The following is a 12,739-nucleotide window of genomic DNA, read 5'->3' on the forward strand; positions in this document are numbered from 1 at the left end:
GTCATTAAAGCAAAGCATCCCTCTCAGAAAAAGAGGAAACAACTTACCTACAGATAGACTGTAGGCGAGTAATGTGTTCTTAAAGCTGAAAAAGCTATGATTTTTTACTCCCAGTTCTCCATATGCTTTTGATCTTCTGATCTGTTGTATAAAAATGAGAAGTATTGTGGTGTTGTTCACAAAAATTTATTGCTAATTTTTTTGATCAGGATAGCTCATGCATGAAACTCTGGGAAGTCTTGCAAACGTTACAGAAGTGCATCTCACCTATGGCTGATCAGATCTATCTTTCTCTTCCAGACAGTTAGGAAGCAATCACAGCAATTAGAGAACATTGTAACACATCAGCGGTTGTCTTTCTAATTTTGTTATAGGTGAATGTAAGCTGAATGTAGAGAAGACTTCTAAATAAGCTGGACTGATGTGCGCAGAGAAGGAATGAAGTATGGATGTGAAGGAACGTAGGCCTTATTGCTCCCTGACAAAGAGCAGACGGGACAAGGAACGGCGCTATACAAATTCTTCTGCAGAAAATGAGGAGTGCAGAGTGCCTACACAGAAGTCTTACAGCTCCAGTGAAACCTTGAAAGCTTTTGATCATGATTCCTCTAGGTTGCTGTATGGAAACCGGGTAAAAGACTTGGTCCACAGAGAAGCAGATGAGTATACCAGACAAGGTAGGCAAGATGTTTTAATTCAGAGTGTATAATTCATTAGTACCAAGTAAAGAAGGCATTCTTGCTGCACGAGGAATATGTTATTATACCAGTTTCATGAGTTTTAGTGCCATTCTGCACACGTAGTACACTTGTATCTCCCTAAATAGTTTACAAAGATGGAAAAACATTACGTACCGTCTTTGAAATAAATAATATACGATTCACAGGAAAGTTAAGTAAATGGCTCATGTTGGGCAATGGGTCAGTGACAACATTGCAGACTCAAATGTGAAGTATTCAGGCCTTACAGTTTAAAAACTGGACCCCCAGCATCAATTCAACTCATTAACAGATTGCCTAAAAGTTTCCCACTCCGATATACCCAAAATGTCAATAGCTTCAAAATGAACCAAAAAAACCCAAATACAACTGTTCCAAGAAGCCTAAGCCCTATGAACAGGTTTGGGGAAACAGTGTGTGTGTGTATGAGCGTACAAATAATGCATTAGCTCAGTGTCTTTATCTTTTAGCTCTCAAGGGCAGTAACAGACCACTGTACATTTGGGTTTGTTGGGGGACTTTTTTTTACTGGATATCTCTGATATCTAACCAGATGCTAACAGATTGCTAGAGCTCACTGTTGAATTTCTGAGTCCAGGAATGGAGAGACATGAGAGATATGAATATATTTGGAGACGCTCAAAACCTGCCTGGATATGGTCCTGGGCAGGCTGCTGTAGCTGACCGTACTTTAGCAGAGAGTTTTGGACTAAGATGATCTCAAGAGGTTTCTTTGGACCTCAGTGATTCTGGGAAATTGCACTTGGCTCTAGTTAGGGTTAAGCACTTATGCGTCACCCTTGGATTCAACTTTGTAGCCTCTGGAACTGGCATTTCTATATTTCCACAACTAAACTACTTAATATAAGGAGGGAAAAAAAAAAGTTATAAAATGTATGGAGTACTGCAGACCAGCTATCTAAAAGGATAAAGCTAGGCCAAGAGCTGACTGAACCTATGCCTCAGTCTTCTGCATAGAGCTATCTTCTCTTTTATGAAGAAACAAGAATAGATTTAGGGGTAGAAAAAGAAAGCTTTGTCCTGTGAGGAAGTCCTTAGTTTTAACTTTATAAATGCTTAAAAATATTTTCCCCATTGGTGGTTTTAGTTTGTTCCAAGTAGAATAACTTTACATTAGAATTAGAGCTGGGCAGATGGTGTTGGCTTTTTTGCCTTCAAATGTTTGCAAGGGAAATAAAAATATTTCTCTTAGGCTCATGCAACAGAGGCTTGCTGGTACTGTAGCCTGTCTGCTTTCTGCTGTGTGTTTTTGGTTTCTGTGATGCGTTGAAACTTCAGGTCATCACTACTTCCTAGTTTTTAAGTCATTAGTCACCTTGATCTCATTACTTTAATGTGGTGAAATAATGAGGACGTTTTCTAAGACCTCTACTGTAGACACTTTCTTACTACTAGTGACAAAATTATATCAAAATAGGCTCCAATTATTTAATGGATTAATAAACTATTGCTTGAATAGAGTACTAGTCTTTTTAAATAGCAATAATGAAATGGAAGAAGCTATGTAGTCTGGCATGTCACATACGATGGTGCACTGGGGCTTGGGGTTTTTTTTTTCTCTTCATTTTCTCTGGAAAAGTACATAATATTTAGCTAATACTCATTGCCCATTATGCAATAAATGACATATCTATGGGTTTGAAATGGCAGTCTGGGATGTGTAGTGTCGTCTTCACCTTTCAGTGGTCTCAGCGCTGTCATCTGTGCCCGTTTGATTTTCCTCGTTGTCCTTTCAATTCTTTTTGTATGGCTTATTGGCTTCCTCTGATGTGTGCTGGTTTAGCACCTTTGGGGACTACCTGCAGGTTTGATAGGGTCAGGTTAGAAAGGGCTTGTTTTGCAGTCTTAGGTACTGTGTTCCGTTGATTCATCTTTGACTGAGAGAATTTACCGCTTCTGACATTGGAAGCATTTTGTGGAAAAGGTGTTCAAGGTCATTCCAAAGGTTTTTAAATAATATATAAAACACGCTTCCCTGTATTTATTTCCCCCCCCTTCCTCTGTCTAGAAATAGAGTGCAGATATGTGGCTTTGTTGACAGTCTAATTACATTCAAGCCTGCTAAATCAACAGGAAATAAATCTAAAAGCAAAAAATGCAAGCTTTAATAAATACCTTTAATTGAAAATTAATTTTTAAAATTAATCATGACCAATGTTTCACTTTTTTTGCCCAGACTGTGTAAAATAACAATATCAAATTTCCAGTGTCCACTGTCTGATATTTTGGGGTAAAGCCCTTCAAAGCTCTCTGCTAACAGATCAGAACTTTCCCAGCTCTTCTTCCTGAGTTGTCTCATACACATCTTTGTCCTTCCTGCTTCCCAAAATCTCATGGTAGGAATTCAGAAGGGGATGTTGCCGTGGGAGATAGGTGTGTCCTGTTCAGGGGTAGCTTTATGCCAGGAGATCGCTACTTGTGGAGAGGTGATTCTCCGATTTTCAGTTCCAGTCACAGAATCTTTTTCCTCGTCTGTTGAATTTCTGCTCCTTGAGATTAATTGCATAAATAGAAATAAGAGCCTAGGAATGCATATGTTTGTCATTGTAATGCTAAAACTAGCATTTAAAACATTTAGTAAAATATTTGAACATTAAGTTATTAGTTAACTGGGATTATGATTTTAATTTTGAAAGCCAGTTGATAAGACTGGAAGAGCGGGTGGGCTTGTTTAGGAAACTGTAACTTCATCTAGGTAACATGCTTTCAGATAACATCGACGAGTGATGAGACCTGCTGTGGTCTCCTTCCCTTCTTCCCAAGCCCCTTCATCTTTTGCAAAACTGGGTTTTGGTTTTAAATTCTTTAGATGAGGATTGTTTAGCCTACTATTTTTGGAACTTCTGATTTAGTTACTTATTTTCACTTTGTTGTTAATCCCCACATAAGATTCAAAAAAAGTGGTAAGCCTGTGAATAATTAAACTCAGCACCCAGCCATGTAAATGAAGACCATGAGCTTTTTGTCTTTAAAAGCATTTTTAAACTAGATGCTCAATTTTATATTGCGTGTTTGAGAAGTTACCTAATCTCATCCTTGACAATGGATGAAGCACCATGAAAGACTGTTTAATTCCAAGGTGTGAGTATTTGCTGTTTATGTGCTAGGGAGGAAGAAGACACCTATTTTCTTATGCTTTGAAGTATCCAACTATAACGAGCAGCCTGATTTGCATGTACAACTTCTCTAATTGAATTCAGCAACCTAAATGTTTGTATTTTGGAGTATGCCCAAGTATCTTGCTGAATTCAGGATTAAAGCTGACTGTATAAAGTTGAATTTCTCTGTTGTACAGAGAGAAATTCCTGTGTTTACAAAATTAAACTGCTGTGTGAAGTGATGCAAAGTACATAGCAGTCTCCAATGCAAAAATATCTGAAAATGTGACATAAGTATGGAGTGGGAGGGAAGGACTGTAGAAATATAGAATGTAGTATTTTTAAAATTACATTTGGAAAAAAAATAATTGGAAGTAGTAATATAACAATATGAAAATAATTTGAAGGAGATCATGAATCGAACCTGGACTCAAAAGAACTGAAAAACTTTTTATTTAGTAAGAAAAATACAGGCAAGCAAAAACTGTATTTTATTTTCCATCAGATATGTGTTAAAGGGTAGAGAGCAACATGCAAGACCTCTTAAGTAGTCATTGTTCCTTTTCAGAGAATCTTGTTGTTGCAGGACAGTACAGTGATTCTACAGAGGGCTCCACATATGGTGTCAGTGAGTTTTTGCACAGGAGCAGGAGGCTGACCCATGAGCGCAGGTAGCAGGATCTGCACGTGGTCATGTTTTCATGCAAAATAATCGCAGCGCTGTTTGTGAGCCGTATGTGAACTGAAAAGCTGAGCTGTAGGACACCTTTTGCTAATAGAAAACTCGATGAGGTAGTGCAGGTTTTGTTAAATTTTTTACTTTTCGAAAGCTTGAGTCAACTATGGTTCTAGCCTGCAGGTAAAGTTATTTGGTCTTTCTAGCTGGCAGTGAGAATGAGTTCACCGTGTTTATCAATCAGAACAATTCATTGTCAACCAAACCTCAACATCAATTTATTCTCATGCTACCCCTGCAGTTTTGCCGGAGAAAGTACTTATATGCGTGGTTTTGTGCCTTTACCCTTCCAGAATACTCATGTGCCTAAATTAGATTAAATGCACTAATAACTCTTTGGAGCTGCAAAAAGAGGGGCTGAACTTACCAAACAAGCAAAGAAAAAGAATTTCTTTTCTTCACAATATTCTGGGTCACTGCTAGCAGGTTGCTGAAAAGTGAAGCCGTGTACAGTACGTTACAGTGTGCGGATGTATCATAGCTGTCGTTCAGCTGCCACTCAATGACAATTAGATTTACACACTAGAAAAATCTCACCATTCAGTGAAAGAGAGTCCTGAAACAGTGATATGTATGCTTCGATAATTTTATTTTATTATTTATTATTTTCCACTGTCAGGGAAATTCTTAAGATTTCAAAAACGTGAAACATTAATTGCAACTTCTGTCCTACTGTAGTATGTCTCCAAAGTCTATTGCTTTTAAATGCTAGCTGCTTAAAATGAGTTATTTGGATAGCAAAATGTTTAATCTTTTTAGTCTCCATAAATGTCAACTGTAGGATTAAAGGATTTAAATGGTCATGTTTCTAAACCTAAAGCTTGAGTACTTTAAACTCACCTATCTGAAGCAGTGGAAGGACAGATACGTAAGACCATTTTTGACCTTGCACTACCTTTGCCTTATTGATAAGTAGATTTTGACTATTGAGAAGGCAAGTGATTCTCAATAGAACTGAATCAGCCTGCTTTGCAGATTATTTACAAGAAGGTATGAAATAATATATAAGTGACTGCGTGATCTCCCGATGAGCAAATTAATCACCGTTCAGTGACATGGCAAGCGCTGTCCCTCAAAATCTGAGGCAGATATTAGAATTAGTGTTTTTTGTTCCCGGCTGCAGTGCAAGATGTGTCCTGATTGTCATCGTGACAGATACTTTTTTGTTATACTGAAACACGGCCACCTGCAGTACCTGCCCGATTTGAGTGGATAACTTCTGTAAGCAGCATACGGTGCCAGTATGTTCTGAATAATTTTGTGGCCTTGAGCTAAGCACATAACCTTCTGCCAGAGGTGGTTTTTTTTTTTCCCTCTGTAATACAGGAATAATAACACTTACCCACCTCACAGGCGTGTTGGGAAGATTAATTAGTTTATGTTTGCAAAATGCTTTGAAGATGAAAAGCGCTGTAAGTGCTAAGTAATATTATCATCTTTCATTGCTATACTAGTTACTTCTTAAAGCAACAATAAGAAGTTAATTGGTTTTCAGGTTCCAGGTGATAAGGATCTGTTGACTTTTAAAGTTATTCTATTAGCTACAGAGTGGTACCAAGAAAAACGTTTCACTTTTATTTGATTAGGAGTATATTTAGCTCACACTCAGTGATACGCACACTTGCTCTAAGGTATTCATCTAGTTGAAATTGGCCCCTTGTGGGTCATGGTCTGTAGATGAGCTACAGATCTGGAGACAAAGGGCAATTGTGATTCTCCAGGGAAAAATCAACCTTGGTTATTGGCAGGAGACTGCTTGATCAGGCATTTCTACGCAGCCTTGGTCCACAGAGTAAAAAACCTTGTCTTGTACTAGTCCAGTTGCAAAATAAGAGAATTAAGTTCTTGATCATAATGATTAAGGATTTATAAGGTGAGCAAGGGGCCTTCACAAGGACTTTCAGCCTCATGGAAAGGAAGATACTGTAGAGGGTCAGTAATTGCTTTTACATCTTTCCGTAGTTCATATACTGAGATGTATGTGCCACTCCTGTTCATAATACAAACTAAATTGAGGACTGGTGAGATAAATGGATCACATGCATGGCCGTGAAAGATGACTTCGGCGAGTTAATGTCTATGGAGATAACGAAGCTAGAAAAGTGTGCGGTTAGAGATGGGGTGAGGGGAGGAATGGAAGAGACTGAGGAGTCCCATCTGTCCCATCTGTTGGTTTAGTACTTGGGGCTGTAGGCCAAGCTGTGAGTGATCCCTTATTCCATCACTGACAAATAAATGTGGAAAGCAAAGCAGAGGTGTAAAATAGGAATAATTCCTCAGAAAGTTCCTTGATACTTTCTGAAATTAGTTTGTAAAGTGTCACAACTTACTGGCTTGAGAGCCAGTACTTAGCATTACTGAGCTTATTGAAGCTGGAAGAGGAAATGGCAGAGCTACAGGAACATGTTTGCCCCAAATTTTGTGTGTCTTTTTTTGTTTTGCAGTGCCATAAATATGTCTGAGTCATAAATCCTTCCTTGTCTTCAGCATAATGGACATTTTGCTAGAAAATCTAAATTAAGACAATGCTACACTGCATTTATTTTGGGGTTTTACAGAATGGAAACCCTTTTGGGGGAGTCTGTCAGCAGTGTGAGTGAGAGGCAGTAAAAGAGGTTTTCATTTCTGCAGAAGGCCTTGGGTCTGTGCTCTCTGATCTTTCTTCCACTTACCTACAGCAATGGTCTGAGTGTCTCATTCTGTCCATGCATTGCAGAGCATGTGGGATGCTTGTTTATAAAGTCCTACAAATAGAAATGTATGGGGCTATTCTAAGTAGGTGTGTTGGGTTTTGTCATTGTACCAGTTCAGAGCCTGTTGAACTAAACAAGTTTTCTACCATGCTGTGAGACCTCTGCCCACTTGTGGTGGCAGACGTGCCTTGCCCTTGTGGAAAGGCGGCAGTAACGCTAGAGTTTTCTCTCCTCCCCGTATGGAGGGGAATAGCAGTGAGCCTGGGCTCCATTTTGCATGCTGCTCTTCATGCTGCCTCCTTTCTCCTCACCTTTTTTCCCCATTTCAAGCCGTATGTCATGTCATTAGCATCGTGCGGACCTTAATGTGGCAGTTCATACCTGTCAGATCCGTGGTTGTAGGCTCTTTGCAGGCTGGGTATCCATCATCTCCGCATTACTTACCCTTGGGTCATATTTTCTTCACATCTATCAAATTTACGCTTTATTCGTATTTTGTAATAAATGGATGCTGAGGTGTTGATGATTTGGTCCCAGGACCCAAAGATTAAGATAGAGGCCTAAAATGTCTATACTGTCTTTCTGATCATCATCAAGACTTTGTGTTTCTTGCTACTTGTGGAGTTGTATTTCTTTTTTAAATCCCCAGAATCCTTTTTTTTTTCCCCCCCTTGCAGCTGATGATCTGGACATCTGTGTTAGCTTCTCTTGATTTAGTTTGTATATTTTGTAATCATAGTCATGAAACCCAATTTTTATATAAAATCCCCAAATTTGGAACCGTAATGCTTAAATTATTAATTCGTTTACTGGAACACCATTGCTGATGCTGTAGCTTGAAGCTTTGAGTTGTGCAATTGTGAAATTATCTTCAGCTGACTTTAATCTTACTCTGCGGTAACTTCAGAAGGGCTTGATGAACAGTCCTTTATCCTTATACTGGATTAAGAAGTGCTTCTTATGTTCTAGTCTGTGGATTAGTACGAAGGATCCCTTGCCACCCTCAAGCCTAACAGGGAATAAAAATACGAGTCTCCCATACAGCACAGAAGAGTCTGTGTGTTTGAACCGTAATTTGGAAAACCAGTGGCAGGAAGACATTGTGTTTCATTCGCATTGATTCTGCTCTATTTCTTAAAAAAATAAAAATGTTCCCAGGCTAGCATTTCAATCAGTGTCTCCTTGTGATTCTGTAGTTTAACGCTAGTAAAAATACATGGCCGGTTTAAATATCAGATTTGAAATACTTTATTTCCCACAAAAAAATAAGTGTGGGATGGTGTTGTTCTTTTTGGTTGGTTTGTTTTTTTTTTTTTCTTCTATAATCGACTCCAGTTTTGAGTCTTACATAAAGCTTTTCTACCAGGAGTGGCACAGTAAGTGCAGCTCAGAGAACTCACAGTATCTGGCATTAACTCTTTCAGGAGTCACTGAGACCACCATGATTTAGCTCCCCACATGCTTTTGAAAACCCATAAGGAATGGGAGAACTGTGTGGTTCAGAATAACACGCACTTGAAAATTATATGCACAGTTGCTAAGATGTAATTCAATTTAATGCTCTTTGTTATTATGTAGTTTACTGGTTATAGTGGAGAAGCAACTGTCTGTCGTACGAATCTTACAGCTCCACTCTAAATCAGATAATGACAAGAAAAGGAGGTTAAGATGGAAAAGTGAATAGAGCGGAAAGGTCAGGAAAGAGAGATTAAGAGGTGACAAGGAAGAACGTTGTGATGAGTGAAGAGAAAAACACGGGAATTAAAAACAGGAGGAAAATGTGATACAGTGGATTAGGATGGTTTAAATTTCACAGATAATTTTCACAAAAACAAAAGAGAAAATCAGGCTGAAGTAATAACAACAAAATGCCAAATCAGAAAGAAAAAAATGTTAACACAGGCAAAGCTCATTACTTGTCAGTCTTCACTGCGATTTCTTGCATCCTAGAAAACAGAACTCTGCAAGTACAGCTTTGAAAACTCCTTTTTAGTAAATATATTGTGAAGTTTGTCTGACAGAATGGATGGTATCACATCTCTTACTCATTCTCTCTTCAGTGTAATTGTATTCTATCCACCTAACATTCTGACTTCTGTAGACAGCATTTGTACACTTCTTATCAGAGTTTTATAGAGCATCCAAGGGCTCTGTTTTGCTATTTTCTTTTTTAAAATCTTTGTCCTTTTTATTTCCAGCAAATTTGTTATTCTACGGTACATTTACTTTGATGTTACGTCCTTCCTCTCAAGGTCTTTCCTTACAAAGGACCACCTTTGTAAGTGTACCATATCGCGTTTGCCCCAGTAAATGGAAAAAAATTATTTTATTTACAAAGAAGTTATGTGTTTTTCCTTAAGAAACCAGCTAGAATTGACACTTGAAAGTAGGTCCCACAGGATTGCATGGAATTCTTGTTAAACCGGTCCAGCTCTGCTTTGATCATTTAGGAAGGTGACATCTACCCCGTGTTCTCAGTGGTGCTGTAGTGATTAGCTTGTACCTGGAGAAGAGAAGGGACGGTTTTTCTGCCTATTGTTATACACAAAGCAGTTCCATTTTCCATCTTTGACTAGCATGTAATTGAACTCTGTATTTTTCAGGAATTAGTGAACAGGCCAGCCAATTTGCAGTTACAGAGCTATTCTTTCACAGCTGTCATGTGTATGAGTTAGGAAGGCAAGGGACTGTTGAATCAGGGCAGTAGTCTTGAGCTCTTGGTTGTACAGACATACCGAGAACGAGCTCCAGGTAAGAAGCTTCAAATAGAAAAAGCAGTCCCACTTTATAGTGTTTAAACACGGACACAAAAGGAAGAAATAAGTACTTTTCCCATATCAAAATAGCAGAAAACAGCATGGTCCTTGCAGTAGCACTTTGACGTCGGTGCTGATGATACAATAAGCTTTTATGGTAAGCATTGTATTATGAGGACACGTTTGTTTGCAGTAATCTGGAGACAAAAGATAAAAACCTGAGAAAAATATTTTTCCTCATTTGCTTTCTAAATAAATGAGACTTCTTTTAATTAAAAAAAAAAATCAGGATTAAGTAGGGCATTGAGGAAAGGTAAGGGAGAAGATTGGTTCTCCTATGGACTGTGATCATAATTTTTCACATGTATAGCTTTCACAGCTATAAGAAAAACTTGTTTCACAGTTTTTCTTAGTTTAGTGTAAGTATTTTTGTTGCGCATTATCACAGAGTGATTATAGGGAAAACGGGCTTGATTTTTGAATGGCATAAAGGTGTTATAGGCAGATTGAAGGAGGCAAGATACAAAGGAAGACTAGATTAGAAGAGGAACTGACGAGTGCTGAAGGATGCAGCAGACAGGGCATGAAACTTCATCAGAAACATAAGCAAGAACCAAACTAAATGGAATTTTGAGTGTGGATTTGGATGGGTCTGGGACCTCTGCCCTTTTGGCACTGTGTCTATCCTGTTACAACAAAACCAAAGTCAGCAAAGGCACTCAAACTATAATTCCTCTGGTTTAAAAGGTAGGGGTGTGGGTGTATTTTTATGCTAACTAGGTAGATACTTTAGAGGCTTTTCAGATATTTTTTTTTCTTTCTGTCTTTTCCACAATAGTCTATTGTTGCTGAAACCTGAGTTGTCAATTTATCAGTGGTTAATGAATTACTAAGGACAGTGCTGATGTCTGGAGATGCTGACAAATTCTCTGTTGAATATTTTTTGTTCATTCCTTCTGTATATTTCTTTCCCCTTTTCATGTTTTTTAAGAAAGTATCTCTGTATATATTTAGTATAGATCCACCTTAGAGCAAGGACTGACAACTGAAGAACCATGGGGCTGTTTCTTTTGTTTAGTAGTCCTCTTCAAAAACCCGTTTCCACAGATGAGATTTCCAACCCGAAGCTTAAATTATTACAGATGTCTTTGAATAACTTCCCCCATTTAGGCCAGAGAAACAAATGTGACACAAGTGCAGCAGGTTTCCTTTTAATTCCAGCTGTGAACTTCTGACTTTCTAAAGTAATATATAATTTCTGCATACATCAAACTTGTTTATGTGCCGTATTTGATTAAACTAAAAAAAAATCATTTACATTTCTAGGCAATGTAACCTGTGTGATTCTGGCAGAGAAATATATACACACATATATACACACTTTCTTTAAAAAAAAAATATATATATATATATTAACATATACGTATTAAAATTATGTTGATATACTTTGTATGTGTTTAACTGAAGGAGTTAAGGAGGTACACCAATCGTCTGTGGATCATATCTTACACAGAAGGTGGTTGCAACATAACAAACGGGTAGATGTGTATGGTTACTGATGGCAAACGCTGTGTTTTTAACAGTGATTGCTGCACAAGCTCCTGAAAGTTATTTTAGAGTTATAACATTAATTTTGTTCTTGTCGGCACAAATGGTGGGTGCCAGCAGTCCTTACGCTCCCTATAAGTTGATGTTCCTAGCCAAGAGAAGTGCAGTATCTAATGGGAGAGTGCTAGTAAACAGCATTAGTGTCAGTTTTTTAAAACCTAACTTCATGACACATCATCCCAAATAGTCCAAAACCCCCAAAGGTGTCTCCAAAACAAGTCTCCTTGAAAAGTCTCTCTTTTTTTTTTTCTATTTTCTATTTCTATTCATACTTTTTTAAAGGAAAGGAAAAAACCCACGGAGCATTATGCCTATCTGCTTATTCTGTATCTACATTTTCTTCTCAGGAATTAGTTCATTAAAATTGCCAAGTTGTTTTTAAGTCTTTATGAACTGTTGAGGCACTTATTGTCAGTGGGAGAAATTGCAAATGTGTGTATAGTGTAAGAAACCAATGATTAAATCCCTCACATTGAAGTAATTCCGGAAAGGTTAATTAGAAACTCTAAGAACAGAAGGAGAACATCCTCTCTTCATACTCTTTTTTTTGTTTTGTTTTGTTTTTTTTTTTTTGTTCTTTTTTCCACTGAGCTCCTACAACCTCCTCTTCAATTTTTATTTTTATTTCATGGTATTGTTCATTATCAGGTAAAAGCCGCCAACCATTCTGCTGCCCACTAAGTCTGTGTCCCAGACGTTCAGCTTCCCCTGGAAGACTTCCAGCTTTCATTGTTCAGGAATCTTAAGATGATGTAAAATTTTTGTATCACATCTGTATGATTTCCTTTGGGATATAAATTCCTACACGAATACATATTTTTTCCATGTCAACTTTTTGGTTTGCGTTTTGTGGGTTTTGTTTGGCTTTTTTTGTGTGTGTTTGTTTTTTTTCATTTGTGTAGGCAACTTACATGGAGTACAATCCTCTTAGTGAAGCTCTTAGGAAAGGTTTAATTCAGAAGATGATTTAGCCTGATGTTTCTAAAGCGGTTACAGCATTTCTGGGCTACGCTGTAAAACTTCTCAGTGTAGTGAAAAGCTCTAATATATTGAATGTGATGAGAGACCAAGATACAAACCTGCCCCCCTTTTCTCTTTTGGCCCTGTG

General features: G+C 37.9%; 1 protein-coding gene across 11 annotated transcripts in view; it reads left to right on the forward strand.

Annotated features, from left to right (window-relative positions):
* The window catches only part of TENM3 (teneurin transmembrane protein 3), a 434,875-nt gene that overhangs the window by 108,292 nt on the left and 313,844 nt on the right, over window positions 1-12,739 (forward strand). For all 11 annotated transcript variants that reach the window (XM_054202752.1, XM_054202736.1, XM_054202738.1 and 8 more), the window contains exon 2: window positions 375-677. In XM_054202752.1, the coding sequence (XP_054058727.1) occupies window positions 446-677 (232 nt within the window). In that variant the 5' untranslated portion in view covers window positions 375-445. The remainder of the gene's footprint in view (window positions 1-374; window positions 678-12,739) is intronic.

This window comes from Rissa tridactyla, chromosome 5 (genome assembly GCF_028500815.1).
Source record: "Rissa tridactyla isolate bRisTri1 chromosome 5, bRisTri1.patW.cur.20221130, whole genome shotgun sequence".
Taxonomy (NCBI): Eukaryota; Metazoa; Chordata; class Aves; order Charadriiformes; family Laridae; genus Rissa; species Rissa tridactyla.